General features: G+C 38.7%; 2 protein-coding genes across 5 annotated transcripts in view; one reads left to right on the top strand and one right to left on the bottom strand.

The window, feature by feature from the left end:
- The window catches only part of txndc17 (thioredoxin domain containing 17), a 2,600-nt gene extending 1,978 nt beyond the window's left edge, over positions 1-622 (bottom strand). Inside the window, exons 1-2 of the mRNA XM_014022875.1 lie at positions 398-622; positions 191-272 (exon numbers count right to left, since the gene is read on the bottom strand). Coding sequence (XP_013878329.1) covers positions 191-272; positions 398-542 — 227 coding nt within the window. The 5' untranslated portion in view covers positions 543-622. The remainder of the gene's footprint in view (positions 1-190; positions 273-397) is intronic.
- Positions 615-20,825, top strand: kiaa0753 (KIAA0753 ortholog). Of its 4 annotated transcripts, none has more exons than XM_014022871.1 (18): positions 615-1,187; positions 1,431-1,727; positions 1,851-2,112; positions 2,270-2,379; positions 2,459-2,521; positions 2,807-3,028; positions 3,159-3,336; positions 5,157-5,332; positions 5,491-5,621; positions 6,731-6,889; positions 7,466-7,555; positions 8,382-8,469; positions 8,628-8,693; positions 8,772-8,909; positions 10,088-10,169; positions 10,392-10,512; positions 17,473-17,703; positions 20,083-20,825. In XM_014022871.1, exons 1-18 carry the CDS (start codon positions 1,065-1,067, stop codon positions 20,234-20,236), a joined length of 2,691 nt encoding a protein of 896 aa, XP_013878325.1. In that variant the 5' UTR covers positions 615-1,064; the 3' UTR covers positions 20,237-20,825. The 4 variants fall into 4 exon arrangements, with proteins under 4 accessions (XP_013878325.1, XP_013878326.1, XP_013878327.1 ...); XM_014022872.1 differs by having other exon boundaries at positions 679-1,187; positions 8,631-8,693; positions 20,083-20,812; XM_014022873.1 differs by lacking the exon at positions 7,466-7,555 and having other exon boundaries at positions 679-1,187; positions 20,083-20,812.
- Positions 20,826-21,382: the final 557 nt, after the last annotated feature.

Raw genomic sequence — 21,382 nt, 5'->3', positions numbered from 1 at the left:
CTCAAAGTAAGAATGTATTCTTAACTTTTACAAATAATAATGATCATCACAAAATCTTGCTTATTTAATATATTTGGTGATCAAAACGTGTTATTTAGAAATGAAATGAATTTTGACAAAGATATGGAGACTGAAGCTCTAATGTTTAAGAATTGCCATAAAACCCGTGGATAAAGCGGTAAACACTTACTAAGCTCTTTCTCCAACTTGACAATAAATGAAAACTGAATCCTCGGGAAGGTGAGTCAGTTCTCCTCTGACCACCGGCTCAGCTAAAAATGAAAAAGATTTTTTTAATGAACTGTTTATAAACGGCATTAACAATGTCTTTACAGCATTTTAATGCATTTTGCAAAAGAACAAAACAAAACGAAAAAAAAAAATAGGCTGAGATTACCTTTGACACAATCTGGACACCAGCTCTTTCCCTGCGCGTCTTTATCACCTGAAAAATAAACAAAAACATCCTTCCCCTTCCGTTCAGACACAGCCTGACAGAACTCATCATAGCCGTGAACATTTACTTCTTCGTAACGAGCCATAGAGATAAAAAAATTAAACCCTGATCCAAGCGTAAAGTTGAAATCCTACACTGCTTTTTTGACACAGCTTTCAACCCGGAAGTTCAAGTATTACTTCCGGGTCGTGCAAAGGTTCTTTGACGAGTTTTTTTTTGTAACATTTAATATTTATTACACATTTAATAACGTATAGTAATGGTTTTCTTTTATTATTCAGAATATTTGTAACGAAACAAAAAGGAAAATATACTTTCGTCAAACCGAAGAAGAAGAAACGATTTCCGGTTGTTGTTGTCATGGCGCCGTTTCAAAACTGTTGTCATGTCTGTACTGATATTTTGAACTTTTAACCACGATGTACGCTTTCATTAGCCACCCCGTTCGTAAAGTTGGTTTATGATGACTATACAGACTGGGAGACGTAGTTGTAAATATGTTCGAACGGACGATTTTGGGATTAACTTGCTAGCTAGCTAGCTAGCTTGCTAACGCTCATGATTGTTTACAGTTTTTACACTACTAGTAGTGGATGTTTTCGCTGCAATGACTGCACAGTTTGTGCGGAATGATAATATTGTTTTATTGGGACAACAAAAGCAAGACAGAGACTGGGTTGCCGTTGACTCAACTCGAAATATAAATTTGGATAGGATGTCTCAAACTAAGGTAAACTATTTATTTGGCTATCTGCTCGTTTATTGAACTGAGCTTTAACCTCAACGTTTTTATTGTAGTGTTTGTAAATATATTGCATGTAAAAGTGAAAATTGTTGGGCACACATTGATGCATATCATTGTATCATTTTATAGCACTAGATGAGAGGGCTACTCTGACCAATTTATCAGTGAGATTAAACTAACAGGATATCAAGGCTGTTTTTGAGTATTTTGTATTTTTCCACGCCACAGTTATTGTTCAACGAAGCCATTCCTGTGAGTGCCATCAACCGTGCCACCCATGTTGGCCCTCCGGCCCCCATCGTGATAGAACGGCTGCTTCCACGTCGGTCGGCGATGCAGGAGAGCGTGGACAGCATCAGGACCTCTGTCAGCTTTGCAACAGTCTCTGAGGAAAGGCTTCAGGCTGCGGTAAAGCTGGCCAAAAGAGATCTAAGACGAAGGCGCCTCGAGTCACTGAAGAAAATCTCTGCTAAACCTTTACCAGAGCCCTCCTTCTTTGAAACAAGTGATGTGGAGTTGCTTCAGGTAGTGATGGTGCTCTTTTATAGTCATAAATTGGAACTAAAGGCTATTCTTTCTTTAAGTGTTTAAGGAGTTTCGTCTTTTGTTTGTGCAATGACTAAATGAAGCATTTTCTTTACTTTCCAGGAGTTTGTAGCCGCTCCAAGCAAAGCAGAGGCAAAAAGCTCTAGTCCAAAGCCAAAAATGGCTCACTCTGGTGCCAAACGGCACGCTTCCAACAAAAACGTCACTTCTTCAATGCCTCGTTTTGATCAGTCTCCTCCAACCAGAGACCCTGGCCTAAAGCAGGTGAAAGGAGCCAAAGAAGAACCTTTAAGCAAAGAGATCCACAAACTGCAAAATGAGCTGAAGAGATACATCCAGAAAGTGGAGGAGTTAGCTAATCGAGGTAACGCTTGAAACAGCTAACCTTACTTTAGATTTATAAAACTTAAAGCACAGTTGCTAATATTCTTTTTAGTTGTTTTTTTATAAAGTGCCCTGAGATTTATGTTGCTATAAAGTGAATCACACTTAATGAATTGACATTTTTTCCTAACCAATAGGGCAACAAATGGAGACGCCAGTGGAACCTGAGGAGCAAAGCAAACTTGAGATACGCCGGCAGAAACAGGCAGCTCGCTCCGCACGAGTCATCTATGTTCTTCAACAACAGGTATTAGAAATTGTGCAGCATGTAACTGATAAATGCACTCACTGATTTATAAATAATCTTACGTAACACCTTTATTTAGGTCAAAGGGATTCAAGAAGACATTGAAAAATTACAAAGAGAGAAAACGTGGGACATCAAAAAGGTATGCATTCAGCAGTGTTAAAGGTTTACTGTGGTGAGGTTGATTATTTCATTCATAAAAATGAGTAAAATAAAGTGAAATTTTGTTTAACCTATTCTTATTATAAAATAACTTTAAAATTTTATGCAAATATGCTAATGACTGAAAGCATAGTTGTTTTAGTATGATTTGTTTATTTGATTTAGCTGAAATTTGTTTGTGTTTACCAGTGAAGCCCACCAAATGATCAGTTTTTACACTGATAATAACACTTAACTGATTTACAGTCTTTTTTTTCCCTTGCAGTCGACTGCAATAAACAGACTCGCAGCTGCCCACCGTGGAGCATTCAGGGCCTTACAGCTTATCATCCACCAGCTTTCAGATCTATCTTATAACAAGATGCCTCCTCACTGTAAAGAACTGGGCCTCCTGATTCGACAGCTCTCTCTGTGCTCAGCTAAAGTTGAATTGGACCGAGGTTCCACTGTGCCCGAGATGGCTCTTGATATCCTGCAGAAACTCGAGGTAGGGAGCCTGAAGAATACCAGACAATGTGTAAATGTTTCATTGTTTAGAATCTGCTGCAGAGTTGTTTCTTTGTGTAGATATCATCTGTTTACTCTGCAGTGAAACATCTTCCTGCTGCTTCTTATAGATTTTGGATTCTGCTCTCAGTAAACAAGAGACGCTTGAAAAGATGCAGGCCCTGACTCGTCCTCCACGCAGGAAGTCTCCTCATCGCGGCGGGTCTCCTACCAGGGTGTCCAAGAGCATCACAGTGTTGACTGCTGCAGAACCTCGCAGACCCATGCATCCCAGAAGAGGCATTCACGGTAAACACAGAAAGTTTTCGTTCATTGCTTAAAAACTTACTTGCTATTATCAAGAAGAGCTGAAAAACAGAGGCATGAAAAACAGTCATGTTTTTGCCCTTGTCTGTGTGTTTGTGTCTGCTGCCAAAATATTTTATGAACCACTTGAAAGATTTTTGATTTCAAGATGGCCACCACGAATAATCAACATTAGCAAACCCATCTCCCTCATTTTATCCTCACTCCACTAGGCATTTTGCTGTTTTTATCACATGTTTTATTTTCACTTGTGTTTTTGTTTGCATTTCCTGAGCCGTGTTTTAATGTCGATTCTGTTCAGCACTTTGGTCTGCTGTTGTTCGCAAAGTGCTTTACAAATAAAGTTGGTTTGAATTGGACTGGAACACAAACGCTGTGTCCAAAACGGCAGGACGGGTCCTCCGAAGGTCGAATTCGTCGGCCGCATACGTCACAGCGCCGCGACGAAGGCCGTCCAAAACCGAAGACTCCTCCGATGTGGCCGACAAATACGTCCTTCCTTTGGCCCGAATCGAAGGACAGGTCCGATGGATCCTTCCCGGCCCAGCATATCCCATAATGCATTGCGGCCCGACCGGAGATTTTTTTATGCTAGTAATGGCGGACGAAGCGAGAGAAAAGAATACATTTTAAATAAAAATATGGTGATATAAAAATTAAAAAAAATTAGCGGTTGTAATTCTAATACTTTTATCATTTGTATGGACATGTTTTTAAATATTATTTTTTTGTCATAAAAAACATGAAATAAACATGAACCTCCAACGGGTCAATTAGTTCTTCAAATGATACCTTTAAGTTAATTTTATAGTTTTGTGATATTAATAATGCTAATGTATTGATATTTTTCTAGTTTTGATTTAAGTTTGCTTGTTTAGCGTCATCACAGTTGCTAGGTGACAACGTACGCCGGGGTAAGGAGGGGAGGCTAGACCGTCCAAATTCACAGCCTCTTTTGTTCCGGTCTTCCCGGTCTACCAAGGACCCGGCCCGCCGAGACCGGGGAGTCTGGGTCCTCCGGAGGACCCGGCCTGTCGTTTTGGACACAGCCTATAACTCAGTCAGTCAAACAAGTAATGAACTCAAATTGGATGTGGTAGTAGCTGACAGTCATTCACAGAAGCATATTATTTTCAAGGTTTGATGAAAACGGCTGCAGCGTTCTCATTCGTCATCATAAGATGATCGAAGAAGTTTTAAATTCTGCAATGAAGGAGAGACAATGGATGCATGCTGTGAATTTTGCATTTAATTTTTAGCACGTAATTGTGGCTGTTTAATAAAAACTTCCACACATCATAACAGAATATTTTACTCTTGTATGGATCTGATATAACAGATGTAATTTCCTTCAAAAATAAGGAATTGGCTGAAATGCTGTCAAACGCTCTAAAAAAATAAATTTTGTCTGTGTAGTCTCATGGGTATTTAGAAGTCACCTACAACCTTTTATGTGATATTGTTTGGCCTCCTGCGGTGCCCGAACGGTTTCTCCTAGAATATAAATTGATAATGAAGCATGAATACATGCTGGAAAAACAGGAACGAGGTGCAGAACTCTGGCCCTCAGCCTCCCTCCTGCTGCTCAGTTTTATGAGCAGTTATCTCCTGCTGCCTTCTATTGAGCTGGCACTTCCCTCCTGCAAGAAATGAAATAAACACCTTCAATGAGCATCTAGTTCGTCTGGTTTTAAACCGTTATAGTTCTTAGATAAAATCATTTTTTTAAAGAAAATTCTGCTTAAGTTTTGTTTACTAAAATTCAAACCGATAAAAAGTTTTATTTTCTATTATGTGAGCAGGAAGAAGACCGATCTTACAAAAACCCAAAACTGCACCTCAGTGGCCTTTGATCAAGAGAGCGGTGCTGAGGGTCGGCCTGCAGAGGGAGCTGAGAGAGCAGCAGGAAAAACGTCAAATAAACACTCACAGCAGGAAAGAAGTCCACGCTGAGAGCAGAAAAGTTGACCCAGTTAAGGTGCTGGTTTTCTTTGAAGCTAATTGTTTTTTGTTTGTACAACACACAAGAAAAGTTTCACAGGAAACTCAAAGCGTCGTGACTCCTACAAAAACAGACTGTGAGAAGCTGTGCCGACGGTGTTTTTTTAATGTAAACAAACTTTAAATGTTTCTCAGCGTGATCAGATGCAGGATGCAGGTTTCCAGCAGCCAACAGTTTCCTCTCGGCTGCGAGTGAACCAGCTCCCTCAGAAAGAGCCGACTGTGCCCTGGATACCGACATCCCCTCACTCTCCTCCTCAACAACGGTGAGCCTATTGTTCTGTGTGTGTATTTATGGGAGTAACGTTGTGCTAAATGGATGCTAAAAGAGGATAATTATGATTTGAAATGTTTTAAATTATGATGTCAAGATAACATCCGCTGGTGTCCACATACACGGTATAAAAACATTGTGTGGGTGTACGTAAACTTGTGAATATGAGGAAAGTAATTAAAAAATATTATCTAAATATATGTTCTTTCCCTCATTTTTCCAGCATTTAGCAAATAGAAATAGTATAGTGAATCCTAACTGACCTAAAACAGGAAAGGTTTGGTCTGATTTAACATCAGGCTGAATGCTGGGTGCTGAAACTAAGTTGTTAAAGCTAAATACTAGCTAAAGTTAAATGGGGAAAAAACACAAGTTAAAACCTAAAAGGAGCAAAACGCTAGCTAAAAGTTAAATAAGAAAAATTCTGCCTAAAATAACAAATAATAGCTAAAAGTAGCAAAAATCTAGGTGGAAGCTAAAAGTTACAGAATGGTAGGTAAAGCTAAAAGTAAAAAAGGCTTTCTAAAGCTAGGACTGTAGTGAAAACCTAGCTAAAAGGCTAGTTAATAGTAGCAGAACTGTAGCTAAAACACAATGAACGGCTAGTTAATAACAGAACTGTAGCTAAAACTCAACAAAAGGCTAGTTAATAGTAGCAGAACTGTAGCTAAAACAGCAAAAGACTAGTTAATAGCAGAACTGTATCTACAACACAACAAAAAGCTAGTTAATAGTAGCAGAACTGTAGCTAAAATGTAGCAAAATGCTAGTTAATAGCAGAACTGTAGCTAAAACATAGCAAAAGACTAGTTAATAGCAGAACTGTATCTACAACACAACAAAAAGCTAGTTAATAGTAGCAGAACTGTAGCTAAAACATAGCAAAAGGGTAGCTAAAAGTAACAAATTAGCTAAAAACCAAAAGTAAAAAATACATAGGTAAAAAACTAAAAAGCGTGTACAAGACAAGATAGAGTGTATGCTAAAACAGATAAAAATATAAACAATGTTTTTCAATGAAGCTGAAAAAAAATCTCAATATATTTTTGGAGGAAAATATTTGAAAATAAAGTTATCTTTTTCTTTTTACTGTTTTCTCAGTAAATCTACTCAGACGGGGAAACCAGAGCCTCGTTGTCTCTTCTCACCAGTGAAACCCTCATCAAGTCCGCCAGCAGAGAAGCAGGCAGGAGCTGGATTAGAAGCTGAATTTCTGCTGAGCTCATCGAAGAAAAAAGACGCCCAGAATAAAGGATTAAGGTGAGACCCTCTTTCTGTAATCTCCCTTTATTTTATCTTAATCTCTTCTACTTATCCTATGTTTCAGAGTAAAATATTACCATTTCTCAGATTAGTCACTTTGTGATTTAAGCTATTTCAACTTCATTCATAAAATGACCTGACCTTGCAATAAAAGAAAAGCACCAAGTGGATGAAATCGAGGAAAAATGAATTTTAATGAGTCCTTACTCTGTATTCACCGAGTCATTTCTAACCTCCATGTCAGACCCCATTTGCTGAAAGCCACAGGCAACACTGTGATTATGATTCAACGTTAATTTTTTCCAATAAATTAATCTGGATGCTCTCTAGATCGAGGCCGTTTCTCTTTTTGAGTGAATAATAGCTGGCCCGCTTTGGCTGCTTATAAACCCTCATTGATTAAGTGTTGCACGTATGCCTCCGTTTAATCAAGTCTTAATTACTATCGTTGTGCTTTCCTATTAATCAGTAGCTCGCAGCCTGGTTTTAGGGACAAGGATTATAAGTTATTCACGCAGAAGGCTTAATCAAGCTTGTTCTGTGTTTAAATTTAAAATTGTTGGTTTGGTACAGAAAAGTTTGTCAAGAGGGGACGAGTGTGCAGAGACGGAAACAGCTCTACCGTCTCATCAGAGAAGAGGCTGAAGCCGCTCAGAGATTAAGGTACGCCACGAGACAATTCAAAGCGTGGAGGTATTCACATCACCAGCCACAGTTTGAAACTGAAAGGATCTTTTGTTATGAACAGTCCTTTGGTGACAGGAATAAACATCTTGATCCCGTTTGAATATTTAGTATTACAGAGAATTACAGAAACGGAAAACAATTCAAGCTGTGGATTTGATAAATAACCAGAGAGGGAGCACATTTTCCTATTGACCACTCATTTAGTCCTATTGACCAATTAAGCTTTCCTAATTAGTCATCGGAGGGAAGAACTGTAAGAAAAGAGCTAGAAAACACAGCAGGAGCGGTGCAGAAGGTGCAGACAGCAGTGTGTTTGGGCTCATGATTAGATTTTTTTTCTTTTTGAATGATTTTGCTTTAATTGAAGAGATTTTTTTGTTCACAGTTGGAAGTTTATTACCCAACAAAAGAGAACATGATTAATAATAATAACAGCTAAAAACCTTTGATTTTGTGCATTTGACATTTCTGAGATGCTTCAAATAAAAGCCAAAGATTACAAACACACGGATTCACAAAAAAGACACTTCCTAAAGGTTAGTCATTTAAAACACAACCTGCTTTACAGCTGACTTTATAATACTTATTTCTGTAATTTCCATAAAAGGCACCGTATTTTTGATAAATGTTTATTTATTACAAAGACATGAAAACTTATTCCAGGTAAAGTCGAGCCATGGACACCTAAAGTGTAGCAAATTTCTTAACATCTTCATTTATTAACATATTTCATTAAAGCAGTTCGTTATCAGAAGTTTTTTCAGTCTGACAGCTGGCGGTGTGGGTGTATTTTGGTCAACAGGTCTGAAGTTGTCTGGCAGAATCAGCGGGCTGACGGAGCTGAGCAGAAGGCTGAAGACATGATTCAAACACTTCCTCCTGAAAAGCAGGTTGGAAGGTTTATCTGCTTTCCTGAGTGATGCCACAGCAAACACACCTGTCTGCTCTTTTTAAATAATTGTTTTAATGTGAGAGAAATCATTACGCTGTAAACTCATTCAGAAGTTAAAACCAGAACACTCGGTCCGATTGTTTCTTTGGTCTTCAGCAGGATGGGGAGGACATGATTAGGGGCGCTGCGTTGCGGAGGACTCAGTTTTCGGAGCAAGAGAAGGTGAGTTTACTTTTATTCTAAATTTTTTCAGAGTGAAGTTTTTTAACGACCAGAATCCGTTTGATCTGTGATGGAAAGCGGCGCGAGGCAGAGCTGGAAGATGACGCTCGGGTTGCGTGGGCTGCTGAGGCTGAGCGGCGGTTGGAGGGGACGGTCCAGAGCGCGCTGCGGGCCCCCGCCCTGGAGAACATGCTCCTTCGGATGGAGCAGATCCAGGTGAGAGCTGCCCCACAGAGGCTCGCCGGTAAAAAGGTCACTGAAGAACCTGAAAGGTCACTTCTGATCCGCTTGTTATTTACAGTGATCTGTTATGACAGCTCTGCTGCTGCTTACCAATTTCTGTTGTAAAACTGGGCTTTAATATAAAATGTAACAAAAATAATCCCTATAAATGATGCTTTTAAAGAAGAAAAATATGTTACCTGTATGGTTCATATTGATTTTTGTTTAATTGTGTGAATGCTTCTTAGCATTCATTCAATTCATATATCAAAACGTTCAGCTCCTTCAAGACATTTCAGCTATGACTTTTGGTATTTCAACCATTTATACTTTTTTAGCTATTTCTCTTTTTCGGCCACATTTTTCCCATTAAAAATAAATGGAGCTGTTTCCAACATCCTTAAAATCCTAAAGTGTTCCTAAATCTTTACAGCACCTTACACCTTTTGTTCTGGTTCTGCTCTTTTTAAACTACATTGCGCTAATTTTAGCATCTTTTTTGCTATTTCAGCTATAATTCTGCTTCTTTCTATTCTACTTCTTGTGCTTCTTTCTGATAATTTGAGATATTTCTGCTTCTTACAGTTGATTAATATATTATTCAGCTATTTGCGGCTATTTTAGCTAATGTTCAGCTGTTATTAGCTAAAGGTTTTAGGCTAAATTCACAATTTGGTGGATATTTCAGCTTCTTTCTGCTTCATGCAGCAAACTTATGCTCCTTAAGCTCCCTTATGCTAATTAAAAAAATTCAAGCAAGATTTTAGCTGTTGTACTACAAATTTCAGCAGTTTGAGTTATTTTACAAGAAATTGTCTTTTTTGTTCTTTTTTTATGCTTTTTTATTCTGCTAATTTTACATTTTTTAAAGCCATTTTACCATCTGGGTGCTAATTTTAACTTGTGTCTGTGACCTTTAGCTTGTTTTTATGCTAATTTTTGCTTTTTTCAGCTATTGTTCTGCACCTTTCTTTTATTCTTCTGGTAGTTCTTGTGCTTTTTTTCAACCTTTCAAATGGAACTGGTGTTAACAGTTTAGCTATAAAACATTTCCAGCTCCATTTCTGCTAAAGTTTTTAGCAATAAGCTTTCACACTAGCATTTTCACAGGAAATGCAAAATAAAACTCCGTGTTTGTTGCTTTTCTGCGTGTTTTTTTTTTTTTTTGTCAGAGGGATGAGGAAGAAGTGAGGAGACGATTCGCCTCCATCACTTATTCAGACCCTCTTTACTGGGAGCGGCCTGGAGCAGCAGGTAAAGAGATTTAATTAAAATGTAGTTTTCATTAATTCTAACTGCACAGGTGAGAAAATGATCAGAGAACTGTTCTCTGATAGGCGGAGACGGAGCCGCTACAGGCAAGAGAAGAGGACCATTTATCATTCAGACTGATTGCTCGTCTCTTCTGTTTGTCTCTCTGTCTCTGCTCTCTGGTAACACACACCATCATTTCCCTTTTTCCTCTGTTCTTCTCAGGATCTCAGAGCCACGCTCCAGGCTCCAGGTCAGCCTCTCCTCAGCCAATTAGACTCACAAAACCGGTGCTGAAACAGACTCCTGCAGTCGATATCGTCCTGAAGAAACCCATAGACACAGGGTGAGTTGTGCTTCATCATTTCTTTTATTTGCCCGTGTCCTTTAGGTCTCATTTTCACTGGTAGTGGTTTAGAAATATTAGACCTTAATATTGAGGGTTACTCTTCTTAGAGCTGAAATTATAGGTCTTAGTTCCCATTATCAGTCAATGTGGTTCAAGTACAGAGCTGATTGCATAAAATTATAAAGTAAATCCCCAAAAAGTGCAGAATTCTAATGTCTTTGGAGAACTGAGGCCTGTTTTAATGCGTTTCTCTTGCAGTTAAAGAGATCCTATGGTGTTCCACCGTGCTGTGTAATAACAACAGCCTCCCTCACAGAAACTCATTTATTGCTGGTATAATTGGACCTCTAAATGCAATAAAAAGGAAGTGTTTAATGTTCTTCTAGTGGTGCACAGTGAGTGTGTATTTGTTTCCCTCGTGCCGGTGCTCCACAAACACTTCTCTGCTGGGAGGCCTTACTCGTCCCGTGGAACTCACTCGGTGGGTACCGTACCCGAGGCAGAGTCTATTCCTGACTCTGGCTGACAGAAACCATCCGCTGCCCAAGGCTTCATTCGCTCAACCGCTTAAATTAATAAAGACCTTGGAGGGAAGGGAGGAGAGAAAGGAAGAACTAGAAGCTGTTGACAAAGACCGAGCTGCAGGAAAGGCAATTTCAGACAAGTTCGAGTCGTGAGCATTAGCAAATTGAATCCTGGACTGAAGGGCTTTAGGTTCGGATCTCTTTATAGAAACTTTATTCAGAGATCCACTCTGACTCATCTTTGACTCCACTTAATGGATTAATAAAGTAACAGCACTGGGTTTTGGCAAACATAACCCAGCCATTTAGAAGTCAAGTATTAATTGTGTCTGTTTGTTTTCTGCCAGCTCATTTCTCCTAATGAAATCCCTGAACTGGGGTGGAGGGGGGGGGGGGGGGGTCTGCAACCTGCGGCTCTTTGAAGCTAACATTACATTTTTTATTTTTAAGCTCAACAGAAATGAGCTTTAGCAGTATTCCTTTCAATTAATTTGCAAATATGTGATCAGTAATTCAAAGAGTGCAATATGTTGAGTTCATCATGCTAGTAGTTTGTTGACCACTTCATTAATCCACCTTACAACCTTAAAGTATATAATTTCTCTTAAATCCATCTGGATTACCTTTAAAACTTTAGAGACTAGATAATCATAAGAGTTAGGAAAAAATATGCCTGCACTGTTCAGTTGTAGTTTTCATTAAAGTTGGTATAAACTTTATACAGTATTTTCCTTGTTTACATGAATGTGGTCTTTTCTTTGTCCACAAGTTTAAAAATAATAATAAACATTAAAATTCTCAATATATTTTTAGTTTTATAATGTCACCCCCACTGACTGAAAAGGCCCACATTCAACAAACTCAAAGTGGCCCACAGACCAGCAGTTGAAAATGAAAGTTTTAGCATGTTTTGCGGATTCAGACACATTTTATTAGTGAGCCAAGATGCAGCCATTTCTCATTTTATTGTAAAAGTTGCACAACCCAGACCCAAAACGTATAAGAAACCGGCCTGTTTTCTCAGTCCAAATTAAAAGGAAGCTTAGACGTACTCATTGCAGTTCAAAAAAATCACAAAGAAACCAAAGTCTGCACGTTTTTCCTCATATAAATGCTTAAAGTGTCCTTAAATAATAAAAAAAAAATTAAAAATATTTTGCTTGCTTACCTATGGAAACAGCTGAAGTGACTAAAAATAAATCAACAATGACAATGTCTGTTTGGGAAAGAGAAGTCTGATCATTCTGGTGATTGCTGTGTATTTACACTCAGGTTTGCTGATCAGATAAAAGTGCTTTGTTTACAATGAATGCATACCAGCATTTCAGAATCTTATCAATATATCTGGAAAACTAATGAAGTAAGCTCTTAAACTGCATTGTTTAATAAAGTGCAACGAGCACTTTTAAAGGCAGCCAGTAAAAATAGGAAAAACACTTTTGGTTTTTAATGAAGATATGGTTTATCTTTCAAGAGTTAACACAATTTTATGAAGTCTTAATAAAATGTCTGTGATGTGCTGTAGTCGTATTACAGCACTGCAAGTCAGAATTTCAAGCATTTCTTTTAAACATTACTCACAGAGCATCGTTAGTGTCTATCTTTTAGCTTATTTTTATGATTGTAAACCCACCAACCGAGCTTAAAGTCCATTCACAACAAATGAAACAACACAGAACAAGAGATCTCGTTGCTCATTAACCCAGTCTGGTACCAGCCGGGCTGCGGTAAGTCAGCATCCATCACGCTCTGCCCACAGGCAGTTTTTAAATGAATTTGAATTTTGATTTTACATTTTATGTGAATATATGAGTGACAGATGCCCATCAAAATGACTCAGCAGTACATAAGATTGAAATAATATTAAATCGGGAGTGTCTGATGTTCTTTTTATTGTTTTGAGAGGAAAGATATTGTTTTTCACTTGGTGTGTTGGTCCTTCACACACAGCCCATAACAGAATGTCTTCTCCATGAAATGTCTCAGTTTAACTGAATAACAGCAGTGCAAATGAAACTTGGTTGCATAACAGGGCTGTGTATTGGCAAGAATTTGGCGATACGATACATATCATGACAGAGGTGTCACGATACGATATATCCCGATATATTGCAATACTATAAGCAAGGCAATATATTGCGATATATTGTGATTTTTTTTTGTCCAAAAATTCTATTAAATAAAAACCTCTTACAGGGAAAAAAAAAAGAAAAACCGAAATTCATTGTCTCAGAAAATTCTAATATTACATAGACATGCTTTTGATACATTTAGCTGTGTTCTGCTTTGTATGTATTTTATTTTATTTGTTTCATATTTCTTATTTCATCCATGTTTTCAATTATTAAACTAAATTTGACAATAAATAGTTTGAAAATATATTTTTTGCAGCTTTTAAAATATGGTCACCCAACACTTACTGTAACTCCTCTTGAGGTAGAGGAACCAAATGGCTGGCTCACTGCTGCTAACTAGTGGTCAGAGGCTGAACTACAACATAAAAATGAACGGCTGGCAGGAAAGTTGACATTTTACACCTTAATAAAAAATTGATACAGGGCTTTAGAAAATCGATACAGTATCGGGAAATGAAATATCGCGATATTTCAGTGTATCGATATTTTCTTACACCCCTATTGCATAACATTTTGTGGTTCAGGCTCTCGTGCAGTGATAGTTCTCATTAGCAAATGAAAATGAACTACATCGCACACATCAGTCACCTCTGCCTCTGTCTGGATGAAGACTCAGCCCATTCTGCAGTCACTTTCCAACTGTGTCTGAAACACCTTCAGTTTCCCACAAATCTGTCTCAACTGGAAATGATTCAGTTTTTTTTTCTTTTATAGAACTTAATTGTCAAAGGTCATAATTACTGTCACTTCAGAAAACTTGATTTTGGTCATAAATGAATAATTAATGGCGACGGAAATTAACACGAGTGTCTAAATGGATACAATGAGGCAGTGGTGACATTTTACATCCAAAAGGTCAGTTTCGCCTTGACAACATAATGTTCTTCAGCAAAACAATTTATTCAGTGTCATGAATCAGAAACAGAGGCAGAGATTGGGATTTGTGCTCCCAATCTCACAAAATATGCTCCCAGCTGCAGATGCATCAGAATCCAGCGGTTTACACAAGAAACAGAAAAACAAAAGAGTTTTGTTGCAGGCGTTTTGAAGCAAACACTTTCCGTTTATTTATTTATTTGTTTTTTTGCTATTTTGAGGCCTCAGCTTCCAGGTACTCACCAGTGCCGACACTTGAAATATCTGCCAGCAGTCAAGATAATTAATAATTCTGTGCCTGAACAACTGTAGCTGCAGGAAAACCCAGATAAGACAGAATACTGAATTGAGATGACTTTGATAATATTCTTCTTCTCTGCTCCTCACACAGCAGCCGATTAGAAGATCTCTAGCCTCATTTCCTTTTGTGCAAAAAAAAAACACATTTATTTTTGTACCAACATTGGATCGTGTTAATCCTCCTTCATTGTTGACTCTTTCAGTGTTCGGTGTAGCAGAATGGCGAGGTTTAATTTGAGGGATTTGGTGCAGCAAAACGTGTGACGAGCTCATCGGGTTTGCTGCCTCAGCCCCGGTTTGTTGTTTAAAACCCACTTCTTTTTTTTTTTTTTTGCCCTGAGAGACTTATTTAGCTTCGTTATCAGCAGGGAAGCTACAGCCAGGCATGCAGTTTTTATGCCCTGTGCACAGCAAAATGTTGGAAATTTTAATGGGACAGGGAAAAAGCTGGAGGTGTTTGTTAGTGTGCCTGTTACTGGAGATGTACGAAATAGCTTCATGACCAAAACACTGACAGGATGGAGTTCATTATAACTTTCTTGCTATTTTTTTTTATTGTTTATCCGTCATTTTAGCTGCTGTTATAAAGGCTCAAACTAAGAATTAAGATTTTTTTGTGTGACTATTTTCAAAATATGTATGTATTTTTCTTGCTGCCTCTGCCTGTGTGCGTGTTTTTGAGTGACACAATGGAGAGTGAGCATCGAACAGGATCAGAGCAGACGATAAGATTTCCTGTTTGTGTCCACGGTGAGAAGCCTCAGACCTGGATGAGTTGGACCGACCCGCTGCAGCTCCATCAGCAGGTCAAACAAATCAATAAAAACAAAGATGAAAGCTTCGCTCGGCAACATTGTAAACTTTTCATCAGTCCTTCCTCTCCGGTCAAGTATTCCTTTGCTTAGTAAGCTGCAGGTTTCACAGCTGCGATAGCTTCGGTCGTCTTCGTTCTGATTAATCATTAAACCAACGCAGGCAGCGAGATGAAAGACTTTTAACAGTTTCCTGTCGAGATGATGAACCACAATTTCTGCTTCTTACAAAATCATCCCGCCTGTTGTCACCGAGGTTTACCCGAGTCTTACTTGAATCATCCCTTTCTATCTTTCAGATCTTTTTTTCCCCCCCATCTCAGCCCAGCTTGTTTTCCATTTGATACGTTGCACACAGCAGCTTATCTGTCAGGTCCTTTGTCCTCTTGTTTTTCTAGCAGCCATGAAGCACCCGTCACCCAAACCTGAGGTGATTGCATTATTGTTTAACGGCACACTTTTCATTTTACCGGGTTCTCTGCTGGACAGCTGGTAATTGAATGAATCCAAAAACCAAAAGAATCTTTTTATTTGACAGAATAGAATAGTCTTTGTCATTATAATTTACATTACAATGACATTTTGCAGTTTAGTTATGTAATTAGTCATTTTAATAATTGCTGAAACAGAGAAAAGCTTAGAGCCATATAAGTAAAATATTCCAAGTCCTGTTGTGTGTACACCTTGGATTTTCATGTGGACATTTTGATCGGGGCTAAAATTAGCATTTCTGGCATTTAACCAGTTTATTAATCAGCTTGTGTTTCTTGTTCAAACAGGATTATTAAAGCCAACATCAATCAACGTATTATTGCAACATTTTTTCTGATGGTAACCTTATTTATGCAACATAACACAAATACGGTTTAAAACAAATCAGACGTTATGAGATCTGTCAGACATTCCCGGTGTTCTGTCGAAGTGGCAAACCCGGTCAGAGTAGCATACAGGAAGTTGATTGTTAAGCTCCATCTGTCAGTTTAAGTTAATTTATCAGAACAACACACCAATGTTTGCAAAGGGGTCTGCTGTTCTTACAGCTAAGCCTATTTGTTGTATATAAAACACACTTTATAGAGAAGTATGCTATTCTAACCCTAACCCTGATCACTTTTTCTAAAACTAACCTTACTGGTTTTATGCCTCACTCTCCATTGCTAAAAAATAAAATAAAAAACCTCAGTGTATTTAGAAAACTTACAGTTTGTAGTTGGAGGTATGATGAAATGATGGGGATTTGACACATGCGCAATGATGTGGATTTCATTGCAGCACATGCGTATTGTTTGAGGGTATGCTATTCTGATGGGTATGCTATTCTGTCAGAACACCGGATTAATGAGGAACATTTCCAACAGGCTTCATTCCTAAAACATTTATTCTGCACAGAACCTGTGAAAAGTTGTGAAACTCCAACACAAGCGAGTCATAAAATTGTGAAGGACTTTCAGATGTTCAGCGATGAAGCGCAGGAGTTTTACGTGCATTTCTTTTTCTGCTTATTTCAAACCTGGCAGCCTAAATTGTTCCCTTGTCGTCTTTGAGAATCCTTAAACTGGCCGCGGTTTAAATGAATGATGAGGAACAGAGCGCCACGGGAGCTTTATCACTTTTTCATAACGCTGTTTCATTGCACATTGTTCTTTCACCTTCAGCATAAAAGTTTCATTTTGCCCTTGCTGGCAGTCTCTTTGTAGCAGGGTGTTTATTTTTTGATTACGTCATAAAAATCCTAGGCAGCGGGCCAGTTCATTACTGTGTTGTTTTATTATTTTTACCACGCTGGTCCTCTGACGGCCGTCTGACTGCAAACCGACCTGTTTGGGAGCAGAGGCCCAGTTGACCATGTCAGCACTTTGATATTTATGGCTGCCGCGTTTCTGTTGCAGCCTCGCCGGTCAGAACCCAAACAAATTCAGCCGAAAGCCTCGGGAGCACAATAGAGAGAGGCTCTTTGCTCGTGAGCCGCCTCGACACTAAATATAGCGCAGCGAGTGCTGTTGCAGGAGCCAGGCTGATTTGTCTGGGCAGAGAGGATTAAAAAGTCAGACGTTGGCGATGCCCAGCTGAGGGCCCCCCAGCTCGCACCAAACAAGGAGCTGAGAGTCGGTACCATTGCTTAAGTTATCACCTTCCAACCTCCTGTGGGGCACAGCAAGGATTTCAGGTTTATCACATCACTGCAGTGTCAGCAAATGAGCGTACGTCTTCAGAAACAACCCTCAGAGGCAGTATGTTTACCCCAGAACGTTGAGATGAAAGTATTTTACGTCGGCCTCGCCCGTTGAGGATTCTGTCATCTTTCCACAGTCACAGTTTCCTGTTTGAGAACAGCCCAGCGGAGGAGGCATCCCAGGATGAGCAGCCGCCAACGAACAAAAGCACGCCCCCAGGCGCGGCGGATAGGAGCAGGACTGTTCTCTCAGTGCCAGGCGGCACGCTGAGGAACATACGCCGGTACCTAGATGACTACGATGCCTACCTGAGAGCCGTGGATCACGAGGTCGTCGGCAGCTTCAACCCCTGGGCTGTCACAGACAGGTAAAAACAAAAAAACAGGGTACTTGTCAAACAAATCGTTGTTTGAGGCAGAGCGAAGTGGTGATGGACGATGAGTCAACGTTTTTTTTTTTTCTTTTTGCTGACTCATGCCAGAGCTGTAGCAGCTTTGATCACACCTAAAACGTGTTCTTTTATAATATTCAGCTACGGTTTGATGGTCATATTCAAAACAGAACAAAAGCTTTAAACCACCGCTGATTTTTCTTTATTAACTTTAAAGGAGTCTGAATTTCTTTTGATATTTTAAAGTGGACTTGATTATTAGTTCTGAGGCTAAAAACCTTTGAGTTTTATTGTCTGAATAATTCGTAGGTCGGAGTTTGGCGGCTTCTTATATCAGACACAGGACTGAAATTTTCGACAAGGTCGTCAAAGATAAACTTTAGTTTTAGTTTTATTCATTTATTCATTTCATTTAAAAACAAAAAAACAATTGTTTTTTTAATACACAACAAAAATATGCAAATCCAAATTGAAATGAAAGGAGGCAGAAAGAAGAAAAAAATCCTTTAATATCTGCTCCTTTTTTCCATAATTAATTTCAAGCAATAATAATCAAGAAACAAAACAAAAGCTTTAATTCTTTCTCAAACAACTTTTGTTATACATTATACAATTTCGTATTTCTTTAACAAACTTATTTTATCATTCTCTTAAATACATTGAACCGACATTTTTATAATCACTTTCCAGATTATTCCATAATCTTATTCCTTGAACTTCGAATTTTAGGTTTAATAAACATCTCAAGTCCTTTAAGATTATAAGAACTTTCTCTCTTAACAAAATATAACTGGATGTTTAAAGGTAATTTTTTTAGCCTTATACATAATCTGCAAGATATTATAATCAACCAACTCAGAAATTTTAAATAATTTAAATTTACAAAATAATATATTCGAAGGGTGACTGAAATGTTTTCTGGTGATACTTTGAAAGACCTTCAGAAACCCTGGAAAACAACTGATTAGAAGCAAAAAATAAACAAAGACGTTTTATGTCAGTTTTGAGGTGCAGTTCCCCTCGATGAACTAAAAATATATCATTTCTCTTACTGAGCTCTTTTTGTAACGGAGATACTTTTAAGCAACTTTCTGCAGAAGCATATTTGTGCTTTCTCCTCCTGCAGGAAGTGATTGCTCTGACGGTGGGTTTTAGTGCTTGAACGGTCCTGTTTGTGTGCAGATGCTTACTTTTTAGAAAACCCTTCAGATTCCATGAACCCGCTGTCGTTTCAAATGAGCGTTTCACCGTGCTCGTACATTTGTGTGCGACTGTGAGAAGCAGAGCTCACAGCTGCTGTCATGAAGGTGTCATCTTTGTGCAACTTGCTCATTATTAGTCCCACGTCAGTCAATTAAAGTCTTCTCTGAGTTTGGTGCGTAAAACAGAATACTATATGAGGCTATCTAATTATTTCAGCCCTTTTTGGAGGCAGATAGCGGACACATGTTGGCTGTACACCCCCCCCCCACTGCGATTGTGACAGAGTGCAGAATCCCTCCTGCGTGATGAGCTGGTAATGAGCAGCTGAGTGCTGGTGTGGAGCCACACCACCTGGAGGATCTCGTTCAGTCTGTCTGCTAACAGTTTGATTGCAACATAGTCTTGAGCACCGCCACAACATAAAAAAACATCCTTGAAGCTGTGATTCTAACACTGAGTGGGATAATAACTCAGTGTTTGGATGAACTTCCTCATTTTGAGACTTAAACAACATTAATCTTGTGCTGCACAATTAGTGGTGTGGTAAATACACAGAGCGTGGAGAGTCACTCAGACGAGCACGCAGGGCTTTGAGCAAATTAGCTGCAAGTTCTCATAATGGTTGTTCTAATGCAGATTGGTCGATTCGTCGCTGTTTTTCCTCTCCGTTTACTGCAGAGAAGTTTTGTTTTTATGATTTAATGGTGCAGCAACACACAGTCTCTCTGCTAGTTTTGGTTCACCACCAGACAGCTTGAAGGTTTGATGTTTTTTGGGGCTTCCTGGGACAGCTCCCACCCTTTGCTGCTTTAATGCTGGCACGTTGACCCAGATAATGTTCAAACACAAAGCTCAACACTTGTTACAGACTTTTCTTTTCGTAGCTATTAGGACACTTCAGAAATGTCAGACTTTCCTTTTTCCACTTCTAAAGCTCAGTCAGGTTGTTTTTGTAAACATGCTCTCAGTAAATCTGTGCTGCTGAGCTGAGAATAAGAGATGCTTTTATCCAAGCACAGAAAAAAAAAACATCTGTTTTTATTTTACAATTTGTCCAAAGTTCCCAAATGTATTTATTTTAATTTATTATGAATATAGGAGTTTAGGAGTCATCATTTTAACCGTGTGTGGTTTCTCCTTTCCGTCTTCCAGCCTGGCAGATGAGCTGCTGTCGGAGGCGCTGGCTGACGTGGTGAAAGAGTTTCAGGAAGTGGCGGAGGAATACGCCGAGGCCGTCTTCACCTCGGAGTTTCTTCAGCCGATCCAATCCCCTCCAGCTCCAGCTGCAGCTCTGCTCGGCCAGTAAAAGGCTGCAATGGGACAAAGTAAATGGACTGGTTTGATTATCTTGAATGAAATAATCTTTTTTTTTAAACAGAATGATGTTTTGACCTCAAGACTAAATGATTATTTATTATTTTGTACATTTCGTAGCTGGGGTTTTCACTTTGTGGTTTTATTTATTTTTATGTAAACATGGTTTTATTCTAAATATAAATGAAGCATTATGAGACATTTTAAAGCAGCTCCAGCAGATGAGATTGTTGCGTTGCACTGGGAGCATTAGTCTCATCACTCTTTATGGCCCATTTGATCCAAGCTTGAATTCCTCGGGGAAAGTTAGTTTAAAGGTAGATAAGCTTGGAGAGACCATTACAACGTTACAGAGGATTATAAGATTACTGCCCTACCATTGCACTTGGTTTAACGCTCCCTGAGGATTACTTACACTTTCTATTTTTATATTGGAACATGGAAATAAATTTTAACATATGGTGTCTATCATGAAATGTTTGGAAGCCATGTCTACTTTAATTTCCTTGTTTTAATTTGTTTTCTAAATAAAGGTTTTCAAACCTGGAGAATGACATTTTCAACCTGATAAACGTGTTTGTTCATTTGTTTGAGCACAGTGTAATTGTTTTTAAGTGGGATTTTATCTGATTTTGGATCTTTTGTCCGTTCTTTTTTCACCACAAACAAATTATGTTCACTGAGTTTTCAAATATTTGTATTTTTTTCTACTGCGTGAGATGGAGCAACAATCGGTTTGTCCTCATTCCAGTGCGTCCAGTATGTCTCTTGGCTGGCCTGGGAATGCCAAGAAGTCCTCCCAGAAGATCTGGAGGAGGTGGCTGTGGAAAGAGACGTCTGGGCCTCCCTGCTCAAGCTGCTGCCCCGCTACCAGCTCCATAACAACAGCACTCACTGGAATAATTCAGTATCTTTCTAAGACTAGGCTATGTTTGTCCATGAAACAGTAAAACAAGCTCCCAGATTAGGTTTTTTCAGTGGCATTGATGCTGTAAAAAAAATTGCAAAAGCCAACGTTACAGTTAAAAAAAAAATCAGAATTAACTTTATTTTTTTTAACAGTTTATAATTCAGAATAATTTGAGAGGTTAGACCTTGCCTCGAGGTTGAGCACTGACTCGTTATTTGAGCTAATTTT

Source organism: Austrofundulus limnaeus, unplaced genomic scaffold, assembly GCF_001266775.1.
Source record: "Austrofundulus limnaeus strain Quisiro unplaced genomic scaffold, Austrofundulus_limnaeus-1.0 Scaffold345, whole genome shotgun sequence".
Taxonomy (NCBI): Eukaryota; Metazoa; Chordata; class Actinopteri; order Cyprinodontiformes; family Rivulidae; genus Austrofundulus; species Austrofundulus limnaeus.
Note: the sequence above shows the minus strand (reverse complement) of the source record. Positions and strands in the feature narration are given on the sequence as shown.